The sequence below is a fragment of the Scomber scombrus genome, chromosome 23 (genome assembly GCF_963691925.1).
Source record: "Scomber scombrus chromosome 23, fScoSco1.1, whole genome shotgun sequence".
NCBI classification, from domain to species: Eukaryota; Metazoa; Chordata; class Actinopteri; order Scombriformes; family Scombridae; genus Scomber; species Scomber scombrus.
In genome coordinates, this window is record NC_084992.1 from 7,832,450 (window position 1) to 7,854,238 (window position 21,789).

A 21,789-nucleotide genomic window follows, 5' to 3' on the forward strand; every position below is an offset into this window, starting at 1 on the left:
ATTTATATTACGGGGCTCTACTGGAATATCTTTGAATGTTTTACAGTTCAAAAAAGTCCTTATCTATCTTTTACTGGCTCTTCATGCAGCTCAGTTAAGCCTCTGTCCCAAACAGGCTGATTTAGTTACTGTCTCTTTAAGGCCCCCCTAACCCACTTTGTTCTTAATGTCTGGACTTTTCATACTGTATATTTAATCAGGGTCACCTGAAAATCTTAATGAGCGTGAATGTGCAAATACAACCACAATAACACAGATTTTTCTTTAAAAGTGGTTATTTATTTTTGCAGAACTAAAACTTTAATAAGTCGGAACATGTCTTATTTGTAGATGTTTACAATCGATTTTTTTTTTTTTTTGCTCATGAAAAAATGAAATTAAAATCAAGATGACTATACTTATTTTGTTACAAAGACAAGAAGGCAGGTAACAGAAAAATAATAAAAAAATAATGACAAAGGACTAAAATAAGTCACCCATTTAAAGATTTTGTGCTTGGATGTCTCCAGGATACAAAATTAACTTTTGTGTCCACCAGCAAAATAGCTCACAAATGTTCAAATTTTAGCTGCCACTCAATAGACTGCCATTGTTTTTGGGCTGGTGAGTGAAACAACTCTATTACCCACTTGCATATTTTACCAGCATTTGACTGGTGCCTGTTCTGCTTTAACCATTTAGCTGATGACACATCTTCAATCTCTTCATTAATCACACTAATCTAGTTATCAAGTTATTCTTTGCATACAAACTCTCATAAAAACTATCACACACAATATAAAAAAGCATTTAAACATAATCAGTGACTTACAGTGAATACACCAAAGATTAATTGGATTCGATTGGGTTTTCTTGACCCATCATGCAAAACAATGAATATTTACATTGAAGAAAGGAAAGATTACATTGAAAAGTACAGTACTGCAATGATCTTATAGTGAGTTTTTTTCTTTGTTTGCATGTTGCTTCTTACAGTTTCATAAATCCCATAAATCCCCAAAAGTAAGTGCTAAAATCTGTAACCCCATATATAATGTAAATCATATAACAGATTAGTCATATGGACTCTTCAGACCCTCTTACAATTTCATAGCAATGTAATTCTCCAGAATCCTCCTTTTGTTACCTCCTCATGGTGTTTCTCTCCACTGTTTTAGTTTTGGTACTCATCTGGAACAAAATGCATAATTAAATGGTCATTTAATAGTCTGTGCTTCTATGTTTTGCTTGAAATATATTCAGAAAACACAACATTTGGCCTTCACAAATACTCGTCTTTAATACATTTAAAGTTGTGTAGATAGATGTTTCGGAATTTTTTCAAAATTATTCAACAAAAACTAACCTTTTGAAATCGCACAGGTCCATACAGTGTGATTTTCTTTATCTCCTAGTGTGAGCCTGAAGTCACTGCTTGCATTTTCAATGACCACCTTAAAGAAATGTGGTATACTGTGTACCACCTGTGAAAAAGTGAAAAGAGAAAAGTAGGGCTTTAAGACTCTTTAGCTTAACGCATATAACAATTTTAATGATATATTTTTGTTCCATATGAGGCTGTGACATGGCCGTGAATTATTACATGTATTTAAATGTAGTACACCTTATGGCTTTTCTTTTATTCATGGAGATTGAACAGACCTCCTGAGAGACCATTTCTGAACAATAACTAAATTGGGGCCTGAACTAAAAGCATAAATGACCTTTTGTATCATTTGAACTGAGAGAAAAGACTGATACTAACAACACACATGAACAGAAAACTCCCCTCTTTTGGGCCTTTCATAGACATTCATAGAGTCTCTCTCTACAAATCTGAATTTCATGCAAATCAAATGTCTGATCAAGTTGTTTGTTATAGGAATATATACTGCTTATACTCACTGTACTGCATATGTTGACTGAAAAAATACTACTACTATTACTACTACATAAATGTGATGTTTCATTCATTAAGAAAACAATTTAGTAGCATATAAGCATCATTTCTGGGAGACAGGGTTGACCCTGTAGGCCAACTATCTATGACAACCATAATAAACAATAATAAACAGAACAGTCTTCTCATCACTGATCTGTTTTAATTTGATCCTTAGTAGCTATATGCAGTAATAGTGAGTATAACAATAAATAATGTTAATATCTTGTAAAACAAGACATTAAAGTTATAGAAGATCATAAACTCGGTAGACTAGTGTATAAGCTTAAAAAAGGTCAAACCATACAGCAGGGGAAATTTCTGCAGGCTCTGCATCAGTTGTGAGGGTGAATGAATCCAGTATTTGTAGTGACTTCTCTGGGTTTGGTTTTTGGATGATTCTGGATTGGCTGGCCCTTTCCATTTGCTCCACTTTCTGTAAAAGAAATATTCAATTTTTAAATATGCTTCAGGGTCACAGTAGACAATGTTTTTGCCTGTGTTTTGATGTATAATAGCTTCAACAACAAAACGTACTTTTCCTGATCATGCTAACAGAATTGAGTGATAATTAGGACAATTGAACTGACCTGCTGTTGATCAGGATCACAAAGGATCAGATGAATGTGCAATGTGAGTTGCTTCCTGTTGGTCTGATAAATCAAGACATTACAGTGGGCCTTCACTGGATAACCATCTGTTATCATGACTCCATTTGTAGGGAAGCTGGGTTGGAATAATCTGACATGTGATGATGTGACCTCTGACACTACTACAGATTGGCCTTTGTGTAGAACTGCAAACTTGTCTGAAACTTGAGGGAAGCCATCTGAGCAAGATACAAGAAGGAAACACATTTAGCAGGACAATAATCATACACATGCTGAAGAACTTGAGTCAATTCTCTAGTGTTTATCTTCATTTTCACTCACCTATACAGATCCAGTGTGGGAGATGCACTTCGTCAAGCTCTCCATCTATGACTGTAATATCCATCAGGGGACCTCCTGGTTTGCAATGCACCAAGTTCAGCTTCTGTCGGTGTTCCTCCCAAGATTTAAACTGGTATGTGAAGATGACTTTTTTCTTACAAACCCAGCGTAGTCCAGATACACTGCATTTGAACTGTCCTGCTTCAGACTGCAACCTAAGGTTGTGACAAGAAAAACATATTCTTCTGTTACATGAAATGTAACAATATCAAATACAGCATTGATGGAAGGATATGTGGTGGATCCCAGTTTTACCTCTGCATTAAAAAAATGTCACGATTCACAGCCCTGACTTTTTTTTATTTCCCTTGTGCTGACACATTGAAAGGTGTTATTCTTACATGTAGGTCAGGATACCGTGCTCTGTTCTCCAGTCAGGTGTGGTTGCAGTCCAGCTGGAGTCCTGTGAAGACCACAGTTTTGAGATTGTTTTAGTTGTTGTTCGAATCACCCTTTTTTTGATTTAAAAAAACTGCAAAAAAAGTTCCTACCATGACACCGCTACAAGAAGCACAGCTTTTCAGAGGCCCTTATTATGACACATAGGTAGATACAAACAAATAACATTACATTACATGACATAATCATTGTAAGATCTAATTTTTTTCACTGTATTGTTGTATTGATATAGTATAAAGCACTTAGTTTCCTCATTATTTCCTGGTATCTTATATTCTACTGAAAGCTTTATGGAAAGAAAATTTACAAGCAACCAGTTCACTGCCTTTGTTGATACTGCTGGTAAATGGTGAAATATATAATCAAAAGAGCGTTATGTTGATCTGTTGTAATGTCAACAGTTGTCAACGTGTGAAACAAAATATTTTGTCATTTGGTGTGGATGTAAACTGTACATGCAGTAAGCATACAATTCAACAAATAGAGGATAATATTTAATTGAACTACTGAAGTCATCAACTCTAATTTTTTTAGTTCTAATAAGTTTCCTACCCTGTTCGATGTTCTTGGTCCGGATACCAAAGGCTACCAGACCTCTGATGGTGAATCCAAGGTAAAAAGAAACTTGACATTCAATCCAGAGGCTGTCTCGTTTGTTGGCATTCACCATGATCTCCTTTCCTCCTAAGGTTGCAAACAGTTTGTAGTTGCGGACAACTCCTTCAAATGCCAGGAGGTTCTTTTGGACACTCATATCTTTACACATCTTATGGTTGTTCATCATGTAGTTGATGAATGCGTCCTCATTCTCAAGCAAAAACTCACTAACACTTGTAGGAGCAATTCTGCTCAGAGCCTCATCTTTACCAAGGTAAAATAAGGGACGGAGGTACCTTGATCGAAGGCACTTTGCATATGTACACTCATAGGAATGGTAAATCTTTCGAATTAATAACATTAAGTCAGGGGAACTATTGTTGTCTTCGGGCCACTTTTTGAGGAGGGCAATGATGTGAGATTCAGGGGTGTCATCATCACTTGCTGACATGTTCTCTTCCACATTATCTTCACATTTGTGCATGATATCTGAAATCAGGTCAGGTAGTGGATGCTCAGCATACTTCAAGTAGCATGATGACACGTCCCTCTGAATGTATGATGGATCATCTTTTTGCATGCCAGGCTTTGAGAAAGTAAGATAACCATTTAAAAAGTTGCATTTTTTCTCAACTTCATCTCTGAGGCTGCTTATGAGATGGTTAAATCTGTAGAGTTCATTGTCTCCAATGACTGAGCGCATGGACACATTGTTTGTGAGAACTCTTTTCCAGGTTTCGTTCTGTGCAACAAGTCGGTCATATATCAGATTGCAAACCTGCAGGCAACCAAACTGCCCTCTGGTGTTAAAAATATGCAAGACTTTGGTCTTGCCATCTTTTTTCATGTCTGCAAGATATTCATTTTCAGCAAGTCGTTCTTCATCTTTGAAAGCTTCAATGGCCTTTTTGGCTAGTTTCAAACTTTCTCTCGGTTTGGTAGAAAACTCTTTGTTCTTCAGTTTGTTCTTGTAGACTTGGCCCAGAGTATCAGCAATAAATGAATTTTTGGGATCTCTTTTCTTAGCTTCTTTTGCCCATATTTCTGCCTGGTTGTAGTTTTTTAGTTCGATGTAATAAAAACGAGCAAGTGCTTGTGGGAAAAAAGAATTTTTTACAAATATCTTTGTCGCCATCTTCAAAACGGATGAACTGTCGCCTTTGCACTCTTTCCTTTGAATATTGAGAATCAGTCTAGAAAACCTTTCTCGCTCTTCTTTAACCTCATTACCTTTGACTGGGTTCTCTTCTACTTTCATCTCTCTCTTGGTCAGCATGTCTTTGACGAAACCAAGCAACCATGGAGAAACTTCGTCTCTACACAGACAGTCCAAGAAGTTTCTTGCTGTGTCGCTTCTGGTCACACCTGCGTCACCCATCAGTTCAGTACAACATTGTGCAATCATTGGATGAGCCATACAGACTTTTTTTCCAGATCTTACATTGTGTCGGAAAGTGATGATGAGGTGACTAAAGGGTGTCATTTTGTCCTCCAGTGAAAGGTGTCCATGGATGGAGTCTTCATGTTGGAGGAAGTCCAGGCACTGAGACTCAAGGAGATATGATCCTGGTACATAGGCATTCAGCAGGGACAGGAAGGTAGCAAGCTGGGTCTTCAGTGGTTTATTTGATCTTTGTACTGTACTGAATACTGTGCAGGCTTGTTCAACGTACGCTTGAGAGAAATTAGTTTGCATTATGTTAAAGCCATGAAACTGTCCGCATCTATCCTTGTACCTTCTGCTCAGCTCTTCCTTTTTCTCATTAAACTTTTGTTTCTCTGTGTCAGAGAGTACTTTTCGTAGGAAAACGTGGTCACTCTGTAGAACTGCATCTTTTCTCACACAGGTGAGGAAAATGACCACAGGCATAGTGGTAACTATCTTCTGCTCAGCCATCTTTTCCATAATGCTGTCTTGGAGATTTTCCAGATTATGCTCATCATTCAGTAGCAGCAGCACAGTGTTCTGGTTGCGTCGACTGCCTGCTGTGAAAAGATGGACCACGTCTGTCGCAACATTTGTGATGTCTGAGGTTGAGCCTGTTAAAACAGCGCACCTGAAGGTCTTCCTCAAGTCCCACAGCACCTGCATGGCCAGTGTGGTTCCTCCACATCCTGGTTGGTGGAACAGTTTCACAGTTGATATTCCTGGGAGTTTTCTTTTGTTCTGAATTTGTTGTCTAAGTGTATCGTATCCATCTCGTTTAATAAAAGAAGTTCCAGTGCCATCTGACTTTGCCTGTTCACTAATGTGAAAGTTTAACCATTCAGGAGGGGCACCTCTGTAAAAAGTCTCCTCCATATGCTCAACATCTTCTGGATCTAAAGAGTGTCCTTCGAACTGATTTGCATTGAGAATATCCAACAGTGAAAGAGAATCCCTTATTTCACTTCCCACGTAAATGTGTTCACCTCTAGCAGTGGACAGAGCCAGGCCACTTGCCATCTTGAACTTTCACTGTCTTGTTCCTTACTGAACATCAAAAAGAGAGAGAGAGAAAAAAAAATTACATGCAATGTTTGTAAATCATGATGCAAATTTGAAAACAACAGTATAAAGAGTAGGTAACCTCACCTCGACCAGTTCATGACTCATTATTATAACACTGACTGAGACCACTCTGTATAATGAGCAAATTCGCTTTTGATACTGTGTGCATTTTGTTGCTAACACAAGTGATATTTTACATGAATCTTACTTAAGGGTCCTATTTTTGCTCAGGCGCAGGGTACGAAGCGCAGTGGTGGACTGTTACTTTTCTTGACTGTGCCGGTTTGGTGTATGGTGACTTGGTGTGCCACAGTTGGGATGCCAATCCAGCAATGTGAGTCTCAAGAATAAGTTTCATTATAACTATGCCTCTCCTCCAACTGTGGTGGCTGGTGTCGGGTACATGGACACTGAGGATGACGAAGTGCAAGGTGAAAGACTAGGATAATAAGCGTCCACAGATGACAAATATTTATCATTAGGTTTGTAATATTTTGAACAGGGTCATATCCAATATAAGTTGGACCATACAATCAATTCCCTTCTTTTTGTACTAGAGTTTATTAAGGACTGGGCTGGAAGATGAGGTCTCCCCAATGCCTACCGATGAAGAGCATGACTCCAACACTGAGAGAAACCTCAGACTAGCCTGAAGACCTTAACGAACCCAGTAATTGGCATTTAAATGCCAAGATAGTGGATTTACTTGTGGAAAAAGGCCCTGTCAAGGTGTCCAACATTTGACACTATTCCAATGATTTCTATGTAACAAAGCTGTCCAGTGGTAAGGAGATTCATAGATATCGATTTGTCTACTTTTAGAAAACAGATTCTGTATTTTGCTTTTATTGTTAACTGATAAACAACTGTACAAGTCAGCTTAAACATGCTAATGAGGCAAATAATGATTGGACACATTTGCCTCTGCTGAAACAACACAAAACATCCCGTGACACAAAATGAATGGAGACTAAATGGAAAGGGACTATCAAATGCACTCTTGGCTGAACTAAAGGACTAAATGACTGTCCGGGCCAAGAATATGATGACGAGGCGAACATAAAAGGACACAATCATTCCAAGCCCATATTCTGTGACTAAATCTCCTGGTTTAACACTAGGAGATAAGGCAAAATGGCGTTCATTTGCATTGTACGACTTGATGCAATACTCTCAAGCTCTCCTAAACAGTGGGACATATTCAAAGTGGAACAGGCTCTCACTGCTCTCTGTACCAACATTAAACAAATGCAGAAGTATGGCAGCATGTTTGGATTTCATTTTGATCTGACAAAAAAGACGAGACTGACACATGAGCACATTAAAATCTCAGGATACATATGCACTGGACCTCTTCCACAAGTTGAGGATACTTTGAAAGATAATTTCAAAAGTAACAACTACAGTGCTTAAAACACTTTGGGCCTGATTTACTAAAGGTCTGCCTGTGTAAAAACGCGTGCAAACTTGACATCACCCGCAAAAATATGCAAGCTGATGTACTAACTGAGCGCACTGAGGTTTGCGTCTTACAACTGTGCAAGATAATACACGCTGTCCATTTGGTACGTTTGCCCTAATGAATATGTAATATGCGGCGTTTCAACCCCAGTTCGCAAAATGTTGAAAAAATGACTGCTGTCTCCACCCTGTTGCACCTGTTTTCATTTACGCAGTTATTCTTAGTAGATCACACGCAAAACGCACGCAAACAAAACGCGCAATCTATTGCACTGTACACGCAATTTAGTACCCACTATTTGGGATCTTAGTAAATCAGGCCCTTTGTGTCCTAAACATCATTGAGGAAACCCTTTCCAACTGTGAGATTGCACTCAGGATCCTATTGACCATCCCAGTAACTTTGGCATTGGGTGAGCAAAGCCAAAGTTGAAACTAGTTAATAATTTGCACACCTCCACATTGCAAACTGCGTTTAGATGAATAGGTATGCCGGCTTTTGGCTGGCATCACGCCTAATTGGCCGGCAGGATGAATTTCATATTTCATTGCCCTTTGTACAGTGACTTATTGATCACGATAGATATGCGTGGGTGTCAGTGAGCAGAGCCTCTCATGTATAAGTGAAGTTGGCCTCACCCAAGACCAATTTATACGTGTCAATTCTTTTTTGTTAGATGAAAAAAGGAACTAAACTAAATCTGACTCCTTCTCAGTCTCTACCCTGTTGCCACTTGTGATAAATAGGATCAAGATATGTCTGAAAAAATATTTTATATTGTGTCACACAAACTTGAATTGTTCAATACAGCCTAAGAAAGTACTCATGCCAGTAATCTTGCATAATCGTTTATTTACTACTATTTACTATTCTTTCATTATTCATTTCCCTGCAGTAGCCTAAACCAACGATAATAAGACTGCTTTCAGTAAACATATTTTAACAGAAGAGCAGATGGCGAGTAGCTTTTGCAGCGTGAAATGTGCACGCTCACGCAGAGGGAGTCATCATTTGTTTGTTATGCTGCCTCGTAAGTATAGGAAAAACCAAAAAAGTGCTTCAAATAAATAAAAAATAAAACCCCCAATATGAAACACTTACCTTAGGCTACTGTTACAGTTTGCTCTGTTTCTTGGTTGAAGTAGACGAAGTGAAGACGAGTGAAAAAGTCAGCCACACTGATATTCGGGTCTCCACAGTGCTCATCGTTTACTCCTAATATTCACACTAACCAAGCCTGGTTTAACAGCTACTATTTATAAGACAGAGGCCACACCCGAGAGAGGCAAAGGGCAAAAAGAAAAGAAATAGTTCGCGCCACTCAACTAAAAAATACAGGGGCTGTCTAATGACGCTGTTCCTCTTGTCTGTAGTTAAGACAGTGTGTCTTAAAGACACATTCAACAATCTGGACCATCACACTACCTTAGCATTTGATTCTCTATGTCCCGTCTCTCCTCCTCTTAACTCTGAACAGTTTAAGTTTTGATTCAGTAAAACAATCCTTTCATTGTCCCAAGTCTACTCACATCAAACACGGGTTTGTGAGTTTTCTTAATCTGTCACTCATTTGAAAAAAAGTAAGGAACAATAATTAGCGTCAGAAAAAGAATAAAAACTCTTCCCTGTGCACTGAAGTATAAAAAGTAGTCATAACACATATAAGTTTGAATTACATCCGTGATTCAATACAGTATGTCAAATACCAGAACCCATAGCAATGGCCAATACGCCTTTGTATCTCAACACCCATACGAAAAAAATGAAAAGCTGTAAAACATACATTGGTTGTGCAGGTTTGATTATGGCCCTTAAAAATAAGTTGTATATTTTGATGAACATTCAATATTTATCTAAAGGAATAATAATTATGTAAGAAAGGAAATATGGAACCTAAAATCCACATATACTGCTCTTGTATGTATTGTAATTGCTGCCATTCTGTATTCTGCAATAATATACTACAGTTGTGAACCAAAAAACATTGTTGACATATCTGATGTTTTGTTCTCTGAAGTGAGATGAGATGCTTAGTCTAGATCCTTGATAAGAGATTATATGTAGCATGGAGAGAAACATTGCTCTAGCTGTTACCCTGGTGTACCTCAGGAGGAAACAGCTCTGCTCTGCCCATTGTCTGTGGGTGCATCCTATTCTTCCAGAAGTGGCATGGGGAATTCCACCGGTCAAGAAATTGAGGCTGGACAATGATCGTTTCAAGAGATACTTTCTACTGTGTGTTATCACATATGATGATGATGATGCTGTTGCCTGCATGCCCGACATAAAAAGCCTATGTCATCACTTGTGTGAGAGGTGGATATTGAACTTGAAGCAGAAAGGCAAACTCTGGTGTAGGAAAATTATGACGTACCCATCCTTCAATTTGGAGAAGGCGTTTTTGGATCATGGGATCTTGAAAAATCTTCTCACTGTCCCAGTAGCTGTTCAAGTCAGCAGGAAACAAGTTCTCAAGAACCCGTCTGTGAACAATTCTGTCCAGATTCTGACCTTTTCCGATGAAAAACAGGGGGCGAAGATACCTTGATCGAAAGTGTGTTTTATATGTATGCTCATAAGAACTATACATATGCTGAATTGATTGACTGAGGTCAAAGACACATTCGTCTTCACTGACTATAGGCCACTTCAAGAGGAGGGCTAACATGTTGAGCTCAGGTGCATTTTGAGGACTTGGGGGTGTTATTTGTCTAAATGCAGTAGGAGACTTGGCATCAGAGGAATATATATTTTTAAGCATGATGTGAGCATAGATGTAGTCGGTAAGAGATGTTTCTGTATCTTTGATGGAATAGATTTCTTTCCACCATGTAGTTATTTCTTGAAGGTCTGCTTCAGTGTACTTTCTGTCAAGACATGAGAGGACTCCAGCGGAGGTAACCGACAGTTTTTCTTTTAGTTTCTGGAGGACATCATCACATTTTTCTTTCAAGTGTTTGGGAGGTGAGTCTCCAACATACTTCTTGTAGCATTCTGAGACTTCCCTTGAAATGTATGGGGCATCGTCTTTCCTCAAGTCAGGCTTTGAGTAAGTCAGATATTTGTCAAAAAATGCACATTTTTTCTCGACTTCGTCTCTGAGCCTGCTTATCAGATAATTAAATCTGTAGAGTTTGTTGTCTCCTACTGATTCAAGAACTGAGCCCATGGACACATTGTTTGTGAGAACTCTTTTCCAGGTTTCGTTCTGTGCAACAAGTCAGTCATATATCAGATTGCAAACCTGCAGGTAACCAAACTGCCCTCTGATGTTAAAAATATTCGAGACTTTGGTCTTGCCATCTTCTGCCATGTCTGCACCATATTCATTTTCAGCAAGTCGTTCTTCATCTTTGAAGGATTGAATAGCCTTTGTGGCGAGTTGCAAAATGTCTCTCGGTTTGAGAGAGATCTCTTTGTTCTTCAGTTGGTTCTTGTAGACTTGGCCCAGAGTATCAGCAACAAATGAATTTTTTTTCTTTGCTTCTTTTGCCCATCTTTCTGCCTTATTGTAGTCTTTTATTTCAATGTAATAAAAGCGAGCAAGGGCTTGTGGGAAAAAAAGCATTTTGTACAAATATCTTCGATGCCATCTTTAAAATTGATGCACTATGGACTTTCAGTCTTCCTTTTGAATATCAAGAATCAGTCTAGAAAACCTTTTTTGGTCCTCTTTAACCTCATTACCTTTGACTGGGTTCTGTTCTACTTTCATCCCTCTCTTGGTCAGCATGTCTTTGACGAAACCAAGCAACCATGGAGAAACTTCGTCTGTACACAGACAGTTCAAGACGTTTCTTGCTGTGTCGCTTCTGGTCACACCTGCGTCACCCATCAGTTCAGTACAACATTGTGCAATCATTGGATGAGCCATACAGACCTTTTTTCCAGATCTTGCATCATGTTGGAAAGTGATGATGAGGTGACTAAAGGGTGTCATTCTGTCCTCCAGTGAACGGTGTCCATGGATGGAGTCTTCGTGTTGGAGGAAATCCAGGCACTGAGACTCAAGGAGATATGGACCGCAGGTCCTTCATTCCCACTGCAGTCAGACTGTACAATGCTGCACTATAATTGCACTTTAAGGTCCTTTTTTTGGTTTTTAATTTTATTGTTGTATATGTTTAAAAAAAATGTTTTTCTCATATCCCTATCTTTTTGAGCTGCTGTAGCGGTGAATTTCCCCCACTGTGGGATCAATACAAGTTTATCTTATCTTATCTTAACTCGGCATCATACGCCCTGGGAATTAAGACGGGCCAGTTATATTTCCCTCTACTGAGCAGACTGAGAGGCGCAGCAGAGGGTGTGGCGATGCCAGTAACCGCTTTTTTTCCATGTTAAACCTGTCTTTTAACTTTTTTTTCCTTTCTGGCATTGCATAAACCCCAGAAAGACGGGTGATTCTTCCCAGCATCTACCGTCTATACTTCTATATACTAACCTTTACTTTACTGTGGTGACTCTCTGTAAAGCCATCTGACTGCAGCAGGCATCTGTGTCAGCTGCAACCTCAAATTAAAATGATTTTGCACATTATCAAGGTGCAATTACACCCGTCAGATCCGCTGGTTAAACTTTGTGCAACCAACCAGCATCAAAATGTAAATAACCACAGAAACCCTCGTGCTTAAGTGTTACTACAAAAATCAAAATGATCTCTTTCAAATGCTTAAAAATCGTGATTTTAAGATTTTTTTTGCCAAACAGGAAAACTAATCAGCGTCATAATTTGTGCGTTATGTTACCTCATAATCTTAGCAGCAACCAACGAAGAGCTTTAAGGTAAACAAACAAACAAACAAACAAACAAATAAACAAACAAACAAACAAACAAACAAACCAATATGAAAATCAGCTTATGGGATCTTTGTTGGAAGAGATTGCAGATCAACAGTATCTGCCATATAGAAGTGGTATACATGATCTGACATGTGGGAACCTGTAGATTAATTTGAGATACAGCTCAGCACTGTGTGTAAACATTGTGTTTTGTTTAGGTATTTATTCACATTTTGAAAGTTTAGAGTATATAAGGGCGAGGAACATTATGATGGAATGATGGGCATTCCCATGCTCAATTATGTCTCATATAAATTGTTGCATAAGTTGTGAGGATATCTGGTTATCTTTATGTCATGCACATTTACAGCTTCATATTTATATTACGGGGCTCAGTTAAGCTTTTGTCCCAAACAGGCTGATTTAGTTACTGTCCCTTTAAGGCCCCCCTAACCCACTTTGTTCTTAATGTCTGGACTTTTCATACTGTATATTTAATAAGGTTCACCTGAAAATCTTAATGAGCGTGAACGTGCAAATACAACCACAATAACACAGATTTGTCCTTAAAAGTGGTCATTTATTTTTGCAGAACTAAAACTTTAATAAGTAAGAAAATGTCTCATTTGTAGATGTTTACAATCGATAGATTTTTTTTTTTGCTCATGAAAAAATGAAAAAAAATCAAGATGACTATACTTATTTTGTTACAAAGACAAGAAGGCAGGTAACAGAAAAATAATTAAAAAAAATAATGACAAAGGACTAAAATAAGTCACCCATTTTATATTAAAGATGTTGTGCTTGGATGTCTCCAGGGTACAACATTCACTTTTGTGTCCACCAGCAAAATAGCTCACAAATGTTCAAATTTTAGCAGCCACTCAATAGACTGCCATTGTTTTTGGGCTGGTGAGTGAAGCAACTCTATTACCCACTTGCATATTTCACCAGCATTTGACTGGTGTCTGGTGTTAATATTGTGCCCTGTTCTGGTTTAACCATTTAGCTGATGACACATCTTGAATCTCTTCATTAATCACACTAATCTAGTTATTATTTTCTTTGTCTTTAGTCAAGCACATTTCAGCAAAACCCCAAGAGTCAAGTTATTTTTTGCATACAAACTCTCATAAAACTATCACACAAAATGTAAAAAGCATTTAAACATAATCTGTGATTTATAAAATACATCAAAAATTAATTGGATTAGATTGTGTTTTGTTTACCCATCTTACAAAACAATGAATATTTACATTGAAGAAAGGAAAGGAAAGGAAAGATAACATTGAAAAGCAAAGTACTGCAATTATCTTATAGTGAGATTTTTTCTTTGTTTGCATGTTGCTTCTTGTAGTTTCATAAATAAAATAAATTCAGAAACGGAAGTGCTAAAATCTGGAACCACATAGAGAAATTAAATCACATAACAGATTATTTGGCTTCAGACCCTCTTACAATTTCACAGCATTGTAATTCTCCAGAATGATCGTCCTCCTTTTGTTACCTCCTCATGATGTTTATCTTCACTGTTTCAATTTTTGGTACTCATCTGGAACAAAATGCAGAATTAAATGATCATTTGGTAGTTGCTGCTTCTATATGTTCTGCTTGAAATATATTCAGAAAAAAAGATTTCTGCTTCACGAAAACAAATACTCTAATCTTCAATATGTTTACAGTCGTGTAGATAGTTGGTTAGTAAATCTTTTAAATAATTTAATAACCACTAACCTTTTGAAATGTCACAGGTCCACACAACGTGATTCTCTTCATCCCCTAGTGTTAGCTTGAAGTCACTGTTTGCGTTTTTAAGGAACACCTTGAAGAACTTTGGTGGACCGTGTACCAACTGTGGAACAAGTATCAAGAGAAAAGCAGACCTTTAAGACTTCTTAGCTCTAATTTATAACAATTTTGATGATTCATTTTTGTTCTAAGACTGTGACATGACCTTGACTTATTTAATGTGTTATATATTTGCAAATTTAGCTTATTACCATCCAGACAGGATGTCTGTAAATACTGGTGTTTTCAACATTGGAAATAAGAGTAGACATGCAGACATGCTGCTCACATAGAATAAACTAGTTCAAATGTGTTCCACATACATTTTCTTCAACAAGGCTAACTTCAAGGCAAATTACAATCTTTTACCTCAAACACAGAGTGTGATGTTTATATAAGACTAAATGGAAACAGCAAATTTATATTCCAGCTTCCAGCCACTCAAGAGGCTATATTAACAAATTCTGAAACAAACTAAAGTTGTAGGATTTCACTTCTCTTTTTCATTCTTTATTTGAAATGGAAGCTTAACAAATACATCTGTACATGTTTGAGACCAAATTTAACCTGAAATATAAGGATAAGTGGACAAAGCCAACAACACATGGATAAACCTTAGCAACAACCTTAGCCTTGCCAAGGCTACAGAATGGATGGGTATTTATCAGCATGTGCTTCGAGCTGATGTCAGCTTGTCAACAAAGCAGAAAAAGTACTGTAAATGAAGTACTTGGAGCAGATTGAAGCCCTAGATTTTGACTTGCAGGGAACATTTCGACACACATTAACCTGAAGTATAACAATGTTTAACTTTTATATCTTGTAGTTCAAAACAGGTTATGGTGTGATACTGTAGTAATCCATAGCATGTAGTAGCTAGTAAACTCATTAGACCCGTGTATTAGTTTAAAAAAAAAGTCTAACCGAGATTTCTGCAGCATCTGCATCAGTTGTGAGGATGAATGAAGCCTCCGTGTCAAGGGACTTCTGTGGGTTTGGCTTCTGGATCATTTTGGATTTTCTGGCCTTTTCCATTTGCTCCACCTCCTGTTAAAGAAACGTTCTTAAATGTGCTTGCAACTTAAAGCAAATTTATCTTTTGCAGATAATGCATCGCACAGTATTTTATGATTATTAAGACAACTGAATTGACCTGCCGTCGCTGAGGATCCCAAAGGATCACATAAATGTGCAATGTGAGTTGCTTCTGATTGGTCCGATAAATCAAGACGTTACAGTGGGCCTTCACTGGAAATCCATCAGCTATCATGACTCCATTTGTAGGGAAGCTGGGCTGGAATAATCTGACATGTGATGATGCCAAATCTGACACTATTAATCTACACATTAAATTTCCAGATTGGCCTTTGTGTAGAACTGCAAACTTGTCTGAAACTTGAGGGAAGCCATCTGAGCATGATACAAGAAGGAAAGACATTTAGCAGGAAAAAGAGCAGCATCATAATAATCATACACATGTTGAAGAACTTGAGTCAATTCTCTAGTTTTTATCTTCATGTTCACTCACCTATACAGATCCAGTGTGGGAGATAAACTTCGTCAAGCTCTCCATCTATGACTGTAATATCCATCAGCGGACCTCCTGGTTTGCAATGCACCAAGTTCAGCTTCTGTCGGTGTTCCTCCCAAGATCTAAACTGGTATGTGAAGATGACTTTTTTCTTACAAACCCAGCGTAGTCCAGATACACTGCATTTAAACTGTCCTGCTTCAGACTGCAACCTAAGGGTGTGACAAGAAAAACATGTTCTTCTGTTACATGAAATGTAACAATATCAAATACAGCATTGATGGAAGGATATGTGGTGGATCCCAGTTTTACCTCTGCATTAAAAAAATGTCACGATTCACAGCCCTGACTTTTTTTTATTTCCCTTGTGCTGACACATTGTAAGGTGTTATTCTTACATGTAGGTCAGGATACCGTGCTCTGTTCTCCAGTCAGGTGTGGTTGCAGTCCAGCTGGAGTCCTGTGAAGACCACAGTTTTGAGATTGTTTTAGTTGTTGTTCGAATCACCCTTTTTTTTATTTAAAAAAACTGCAAAAAAAGTTCCTACCATGACACCGCCACAAGAAGCACAGCTTTCCAGAGGCCCTTATTATGACACATAGGTAGATACAAACAAATAACATTACATTACATGACATAATCATTGTAAGATCTTAATTTTTTCACTGTATTGTTGAATTGATATAGTATAAAGCACTTAGTTTCCTCATTATTTCCTGGTATCTAATATTCTACTGAAAGCTTTATGGAAAGAAAATTTACAAGCAACCAGTTCACAGCCTTTGTTGATACTGCTGGTAAATGGTGAAATATATAATCAAAAGAGCGTTATGTTGATCTGTTGTAATGTCAACAGTTGTCAACGTGTGAAACAAAATATTTCGTCATTTGGTGTGGATGTAAACTGTACATGCAGTAAGCATACAATTCAACAAATAGAGGAAAAATCATATTTAATTGAACTACTGTAGTCATCAACTCTAATGTTTTTAGTTCTAATAAGTTTCCTACCCTGTTTGGTGTTCTTGGTCCGGATATTAAAGGCTACCAGACCTCTAATGGTGAATCCAAGGTAAAAGGACACGTTACGTGGAATCCAGAGGTTGCCTCGTTTGTTGGCATTCACCATGATCTCCTTTCCTCCTAAGGTTGCAAACAGATTGCAGTTGCGGACAACTCCTTCAAATCCCAGGAGGTTCTTTTGGACCCTCAGATCTTTACAAATCTTTTCGTTGTTCATCATGTCGTTGATGAATTCTGTTGTTGCGTCCTCATTCTCCAGCAAAAACTCACGTACTCTTATAGGAGCAATTCTGCTCAGAGCCTCATCTTTACCAAGGTAAAATAAGGGACGGAGGAACCTTGATTGAAAGTACTTTGCACATGCATGCACATAGGAGTGGTTAATATTTTGAATTAATAACATTAAGTCATGGGAACTATTTTTGTCTTCAGGCCACTTTTTGAAGAGGGCAACGATGTGAGATTCGGGGGGGTCTTCATCACTTGGTGACATGTTCTCTTCCACATTATCTTCACATTTGTCCATGATATCTGAAATCAGGTCAGGTAGTGGACGCTTAGCATACTTCAAGTAGCATGATGACACGTCCCTCTGAATGTATGATGGATCATCTTTTTGCATGCCAGGCTTTGAGAAAGTTAGATAGGCATTTAAAAAGTTGCATTTTTTCTCAACCTCATCTCTGAGGCTGCTTATGAGATGGTTAAATCTGTAGAGTTTGTTGTCTCCTAATGATCCAAGAACTGAGCCCATGGACACATTGTTTGTGAGAACTCTTTTCCAGGTTTTGTTCTGTTCAACAAGTCGGTCATATATCAGATTGCAAACCTGCAGGTAACCAAACTGCCCTCTGGTGTTAAAAATATGAGAGACTCTGGTAATGCCATCTTCTGCCATGTCTGCACCATATTCATTTTCAGCAAGTCGTTCTTCATCTTTGAAGGCTTCAATAGCCTTTGTGGCGAGTTGCAAAATTTCTCTCGGTTTGGTAGAAAACTCTTTGGTCATCAGTTGGTTCTTGTAGACTTGGCCCAGTGTATCAGCAACAAATGAATTTTGTGGAGCTCTTTTCTTTGCTTCTATTGCCCATCTTTCTGCCTTATTGTAGTCTTTCATTTCAATGTAATAAAAGCGAGCAAGGGCTTGTGGGAAAAAAGCATTTTGTACAAATATCGTCGATGCCAGCTTCAAAACTGATGCACTGTAGCCTTTGCCCTCCTTCCTTTGAATATCGAGAATCAGTCTAGAAAACCTTTCTTGGTCCTCTTTATTCTCATCACCATTGATTCTTTTTATTGTGTACTTTTCTACTTTCATCTCTCTCTTGGTCAGCATGTCTTTGATGAAACCCTGCAAACATTGAGAAACTTCGTCTCTACACAGACGGTTCAAGAAGTTTCTTGCTGTGTCGCTTCTGGTCACACCTGCGTCACCCATCAGTTCAGTACAACATTGTGCAATCATTGGATGAGCCATACAGACTTTTTTTTCAGATCTTGCATCATGTTGGAAAGTGATGATGAGGTGATTGTCTTCCAGTGAACGGTGTCCATGTTGGGAGTCTTCATGTTTGAGGAAATCCAGGCACTGAGACTCAAGGAGATATGAGCCTGGTACATAGGCATTCAGCAGGGTCAGGAAGTTAGCAAGCTGGGTCTTCAGTGATTTATTTGATCTTTGGACTGTACTGAATACTGTGCAGGCTTGTTCAACGTACGCTTGAGAGAAATTAGATTGCATTATGTTAAAGCCATGAAACTGTCCGCATCTATCCTTGTACCTTCTGCTCAGCTCTTCCTTTTTCTCATTAAACTTCTGTTTCTCTGTGTCAGAGAGTACTTTTTGAAGGCCAACATGGTCACTCTGTAGAACTGCATCTTTTCGCACACAGGTGAGGAAAATGACCACAGGCATAGTGGTAAATGTCTTCTGTTCAGCCATCTTTTCCATAATGCTGTCTTGGAGATTTTCCAGATTATGCTCATCATTCAGTAGCAGCAGCACAGTGTTCTGGTTGCCTCGACTGTCTGCTGTGAAAAGATGGACCACGTCTGTCGCAACATTTGTGATGTCTGAGGTTGAGCCTGTTAAAACAGCGCACCTGAAGGTCTTCCTCAAGTCCCACAGCACCTGCATGGCCAGTGTGGTTCCTCCACATCCTGGTTGGTGGAACAGTTTCACAGTTGATATTCCTTTTCTTTTTTTCTGAATTTGTTGTCTAAGTCTATCGTATCCATCACGTTTAATAAAAGCAGTTCCAGTGCCGTCTGACTCGGCCTGTTCACTAATGTGAAAGTTTAACCATTTGGGAGGGGCACCTCTGTAAAAGGTCTCCTCTGTCTGCTCAACATCTTCTGGATCTAAAGACTCTCCTTCGAACTGATTTGCGTAGAGAACATCTAGCAGTGAAAGGGAATCTCTTATTTCAGCAGTGGACAGAGCCAGGCCACTTGCCATCTTGGACTTTCACTGTCTTGTTCCTTAATGAACATCAAAAAGAAGAAGATTAAAAAAAAGAAATAAAAATATAAAGTTAATATTTATAAAGTATGATGCACAATTGCACAAGCAGGTAAAATTATCTTCACCTTGACCATTTCATGACTCAACAATTCAATAATTTAACACTCACAGGGGCCACTCTGCATCATGAGTCAATTTGCTTTTGCCATGTGCTACACTGGGAAAGGAAGCACAGTAAATGGTTTGGTGATGCCAATCCACCAGCGCATTACAGTGTAGGTGCTCACCTCCTCACGGCAGGTTGAAAGCTTGGCACACTTATGTTTCCTAATATTTTCTCACTTTATTTGGATAAGAAACGTCTATAAAAACCTCTGTGAAATCACAAAAAACATTTTATTTTAGTGGGTTTTTTTTTTAGCTTGTCTTTATACTGTGCAACAAGTTTTTTTCTGGTAAATTTCTGCAAGACTGAATGAGTAGCATTTGACAACCTCCATGTTTATGTGTGCATCAAATTCATCTCTTATAATTGATTTGATTATTTAAAATACCAATTGGTGCCAGGAGCTTCACATTTATATTCACACAGTACTAATACATACAGTGTACGCTATGGCAACAAGATTTTACAGATTTAAATTTTCAGATTAAAAATAGTTTGTTATTTAAAAACAAAGAAACCACCTCCAACAAGCATATCAATAATGTATGATAATGTACGCTGACTAAACTCCTGTGCAAGTGTACCTGGGTGCACCTGATGCACATGACCACAGACATAGCAAAAGTAGGCTTGGCACAGTCCAGGCCTACTTTGCAGGGCGTGGTTGACTGTGATCTGTGGTTTGGGTTTATGGAAATATGGCTCTAAATCTGCATAAACTTTTAAAGAAAATCATAGGTGCAGCTTTTACATGCAACAGTTGTTTTTTTACCACAATTATTGAACAAAATCTGAACATTCATCATTCTTAGATTAGATTCATTACTCTTATTGTACTGCGTTTGTCCTCATTTTATTGTAAATATCAGAATTAATTTAATTTAATTCACTTTTACATACAAAATGCATACTGCATTTATCCATAATTGGCACAACAGAAATCAAGTTATCAGCATTTTTATATTGTATATTTTGTATTATCATTTTTATTTTATGTTTATTTATTTATATTATTATTTTGTTATTTTATGCGTAAAGTATGTTAAGTAGCTCAATATAATGATGATAATAAGTGCAGTAATGCAGTACTGTACCAGAGTATGTTTCTATTAGCCTATGATAACAAGTCCATATAGATAGTCAAATTTTCTAGCTCATAGCCAGAAACAGGCAAAGTTTGACGGGCGACATCTCACTACTACTTGGTATAGATTTATTTCGGACGATACCTTAAAACATGAGTACTGATACCCAGCCCTACTTAACAGTGTAACTGAGTCTACATTTTAATAAAGATTTTTTTCCTACCTTTTTTTGCTTATGAGATCTCTGAAGTCTTATGAACATGTTGTGTTGTCAATATCTGCAGGCTGGTAACTGTGCCCTAAAGATGTTTGGAGTTTATATAGGAACACACCACACCCACGGTATGTGGGTGTAATTACAAACAGACACAGAGGTAGACTGCAAATGCCGTGTAATAAGTACTACGAAACAGTTTGTAGGAGTTGTTCAAGGTCACATCTGAAGAAGAAAAGTAAACATTTGAAATCAATCTGTAAACGTTAACTGATTACAAGTTTGTATTCTCAAAATCTAAAATAATGTTTTATTCAGAACATTATTAGGAAGCAAGTCAAATGTGGCAAATATATTGATGCTTTGTTAATTTTATTAGAGATGCATATTTACACTTGTGCTTACTGCTAGACAAAAAATATATTGTTATTATACCATTATAGTTATGTTACTATAATGGTACACCAATGTAACTTTTAGTATTGTTGCAGCAGTATCGATTTACTGGAAACGCTTCACAAGGATATACATTATGATAAAAACAAATTATCTTCCGGGTTTACTGTAATACACCTTCAATTCTCAGGAGGAAACTTCAACAATGCATTCATTCAGTTTTTTCAACAGTATGTTCCTGATGTTATTTAAACCTGTTCATCAGGCTTCACAGGCGTTAGATTAAATCACTGCGGTTGGCAGAGGAGGCAGCATAGATAATTAAAAACCTGAGTTGAGCATTTTACATTGAGTTCCCGTAACACAGGTGTACCACACATGATTGGATGGTGTCCAGATAAATGTTATTTATAATGTTGGAATTTGTCATCTCTCCACCATATTTGAAATAAAGAAACTACAGGAAACACGGAATAGGTT

General features: G+C 37.8%; 2 protein-coding genes across 3 annotated transcripts; both read right to left on the reverse strand.

Annotated features, from left to right (window-relative positions):
• Positions 1 to 1,092: 1,092 nt before the first annotated feature.
• On the reverse strand, positions 1,093 to 17,175 carry LOC134005714 (NACHT, LRR and PYD domains-containing protein 1 homolog). Of its 2 annotated transcripts, none has more exons than XM_062444703.1 (8): positions 16,973 to 17,175; positions 3,402 to 3,439; positions 3,166 to 3,313; positions 2,851 to 3,065; positions 2,509 to 2,747; positions 2,226 to 2,354; positions 1,346 to 1,463; positions 1,093 to 1,170 (listed from the first exon to the last, which is right to left on the reverse strand). In XM_062444703.1, the coding sequence occupies exons 3-8, from the start codon at positions 3,171 to 3,173 to the stop codon at positions 1,154 to 1,156; spliced, it is 726 nt and encodes a 241-aa protein (XP_062300687.1). In that variant the 5' UTR covers positions 3,174 to 3,313; positions 3,402 to 3,439; positions 16,973 to 17,175; the 3' UTR covers positions 1,093 to 1,153. The 2 variants fall into 2 exon arrangements, with proteins under 2 accessions (XP_062300687.1, XP_062300686.1); XM_062444702.1 differs by lacking the exon at positions 16,973 to 17,175 and adding an exon at positions 3,862 to 4,064.
• On the reverse strand, positions 3,739 to 6,352 carry LOC134006334 (sterile alpha motif domain-containing protein 9-like). The gene is made up of 2 exons (XM_062445419.1): positions 3,862 to 6,352; positions 3,739 to 3,758 (listed from the first exon to the last, which is right to left on the reverse strand). Exons 1-2 carry the CDS (start codon positions 6,350 to 6,352, stop codon positions 3,739 to 3,741), a joined length of 2,511 nt encoding a protein of 836 aa, XP_062301403.1.
• Positions 17,176 to 21,789: the final 4,614 nt, after the last annotated feature.

What these genes read in the sequence shown, in the direction of transcription:
- LOC134006334 (XM_062445419.1), bottom strand. Translation starts at nt 6,352, where the DNA reads ATGGCAAGTGGCCTGGCTCTGTCCACTGCTAGAGGTGAACACATTTAC. An exon ending in GACCAAGAACATCGAACAGG is followed by an intron (nt 3,759 to 3,861) that starts GTAGGAAACTTA and finishes CTGCATGTACAG; the next exon opens with TTTACATCCACACCAAATGA.
- LOC134005714 (XM_062444703.1), bottom strand. An exon ending in CCCACACTGGATCTGTATAG is followed by an intron (nt 2,748 to 2,850) that starts GTGAGTGAAAAT and finishes TATCTTGCTCAG; the next exon opens with ATGGCTTCCCTCAAGTTTCA. An exon ending in CTGCAGAAATTTCCCCTGCT is followed by an intron (nt 1,464 to 2,225) that starts GTATGGTTTGAC and finishes ACTTTTTCACAG; the next exon opens with GTGGTACACAGTATACCACA.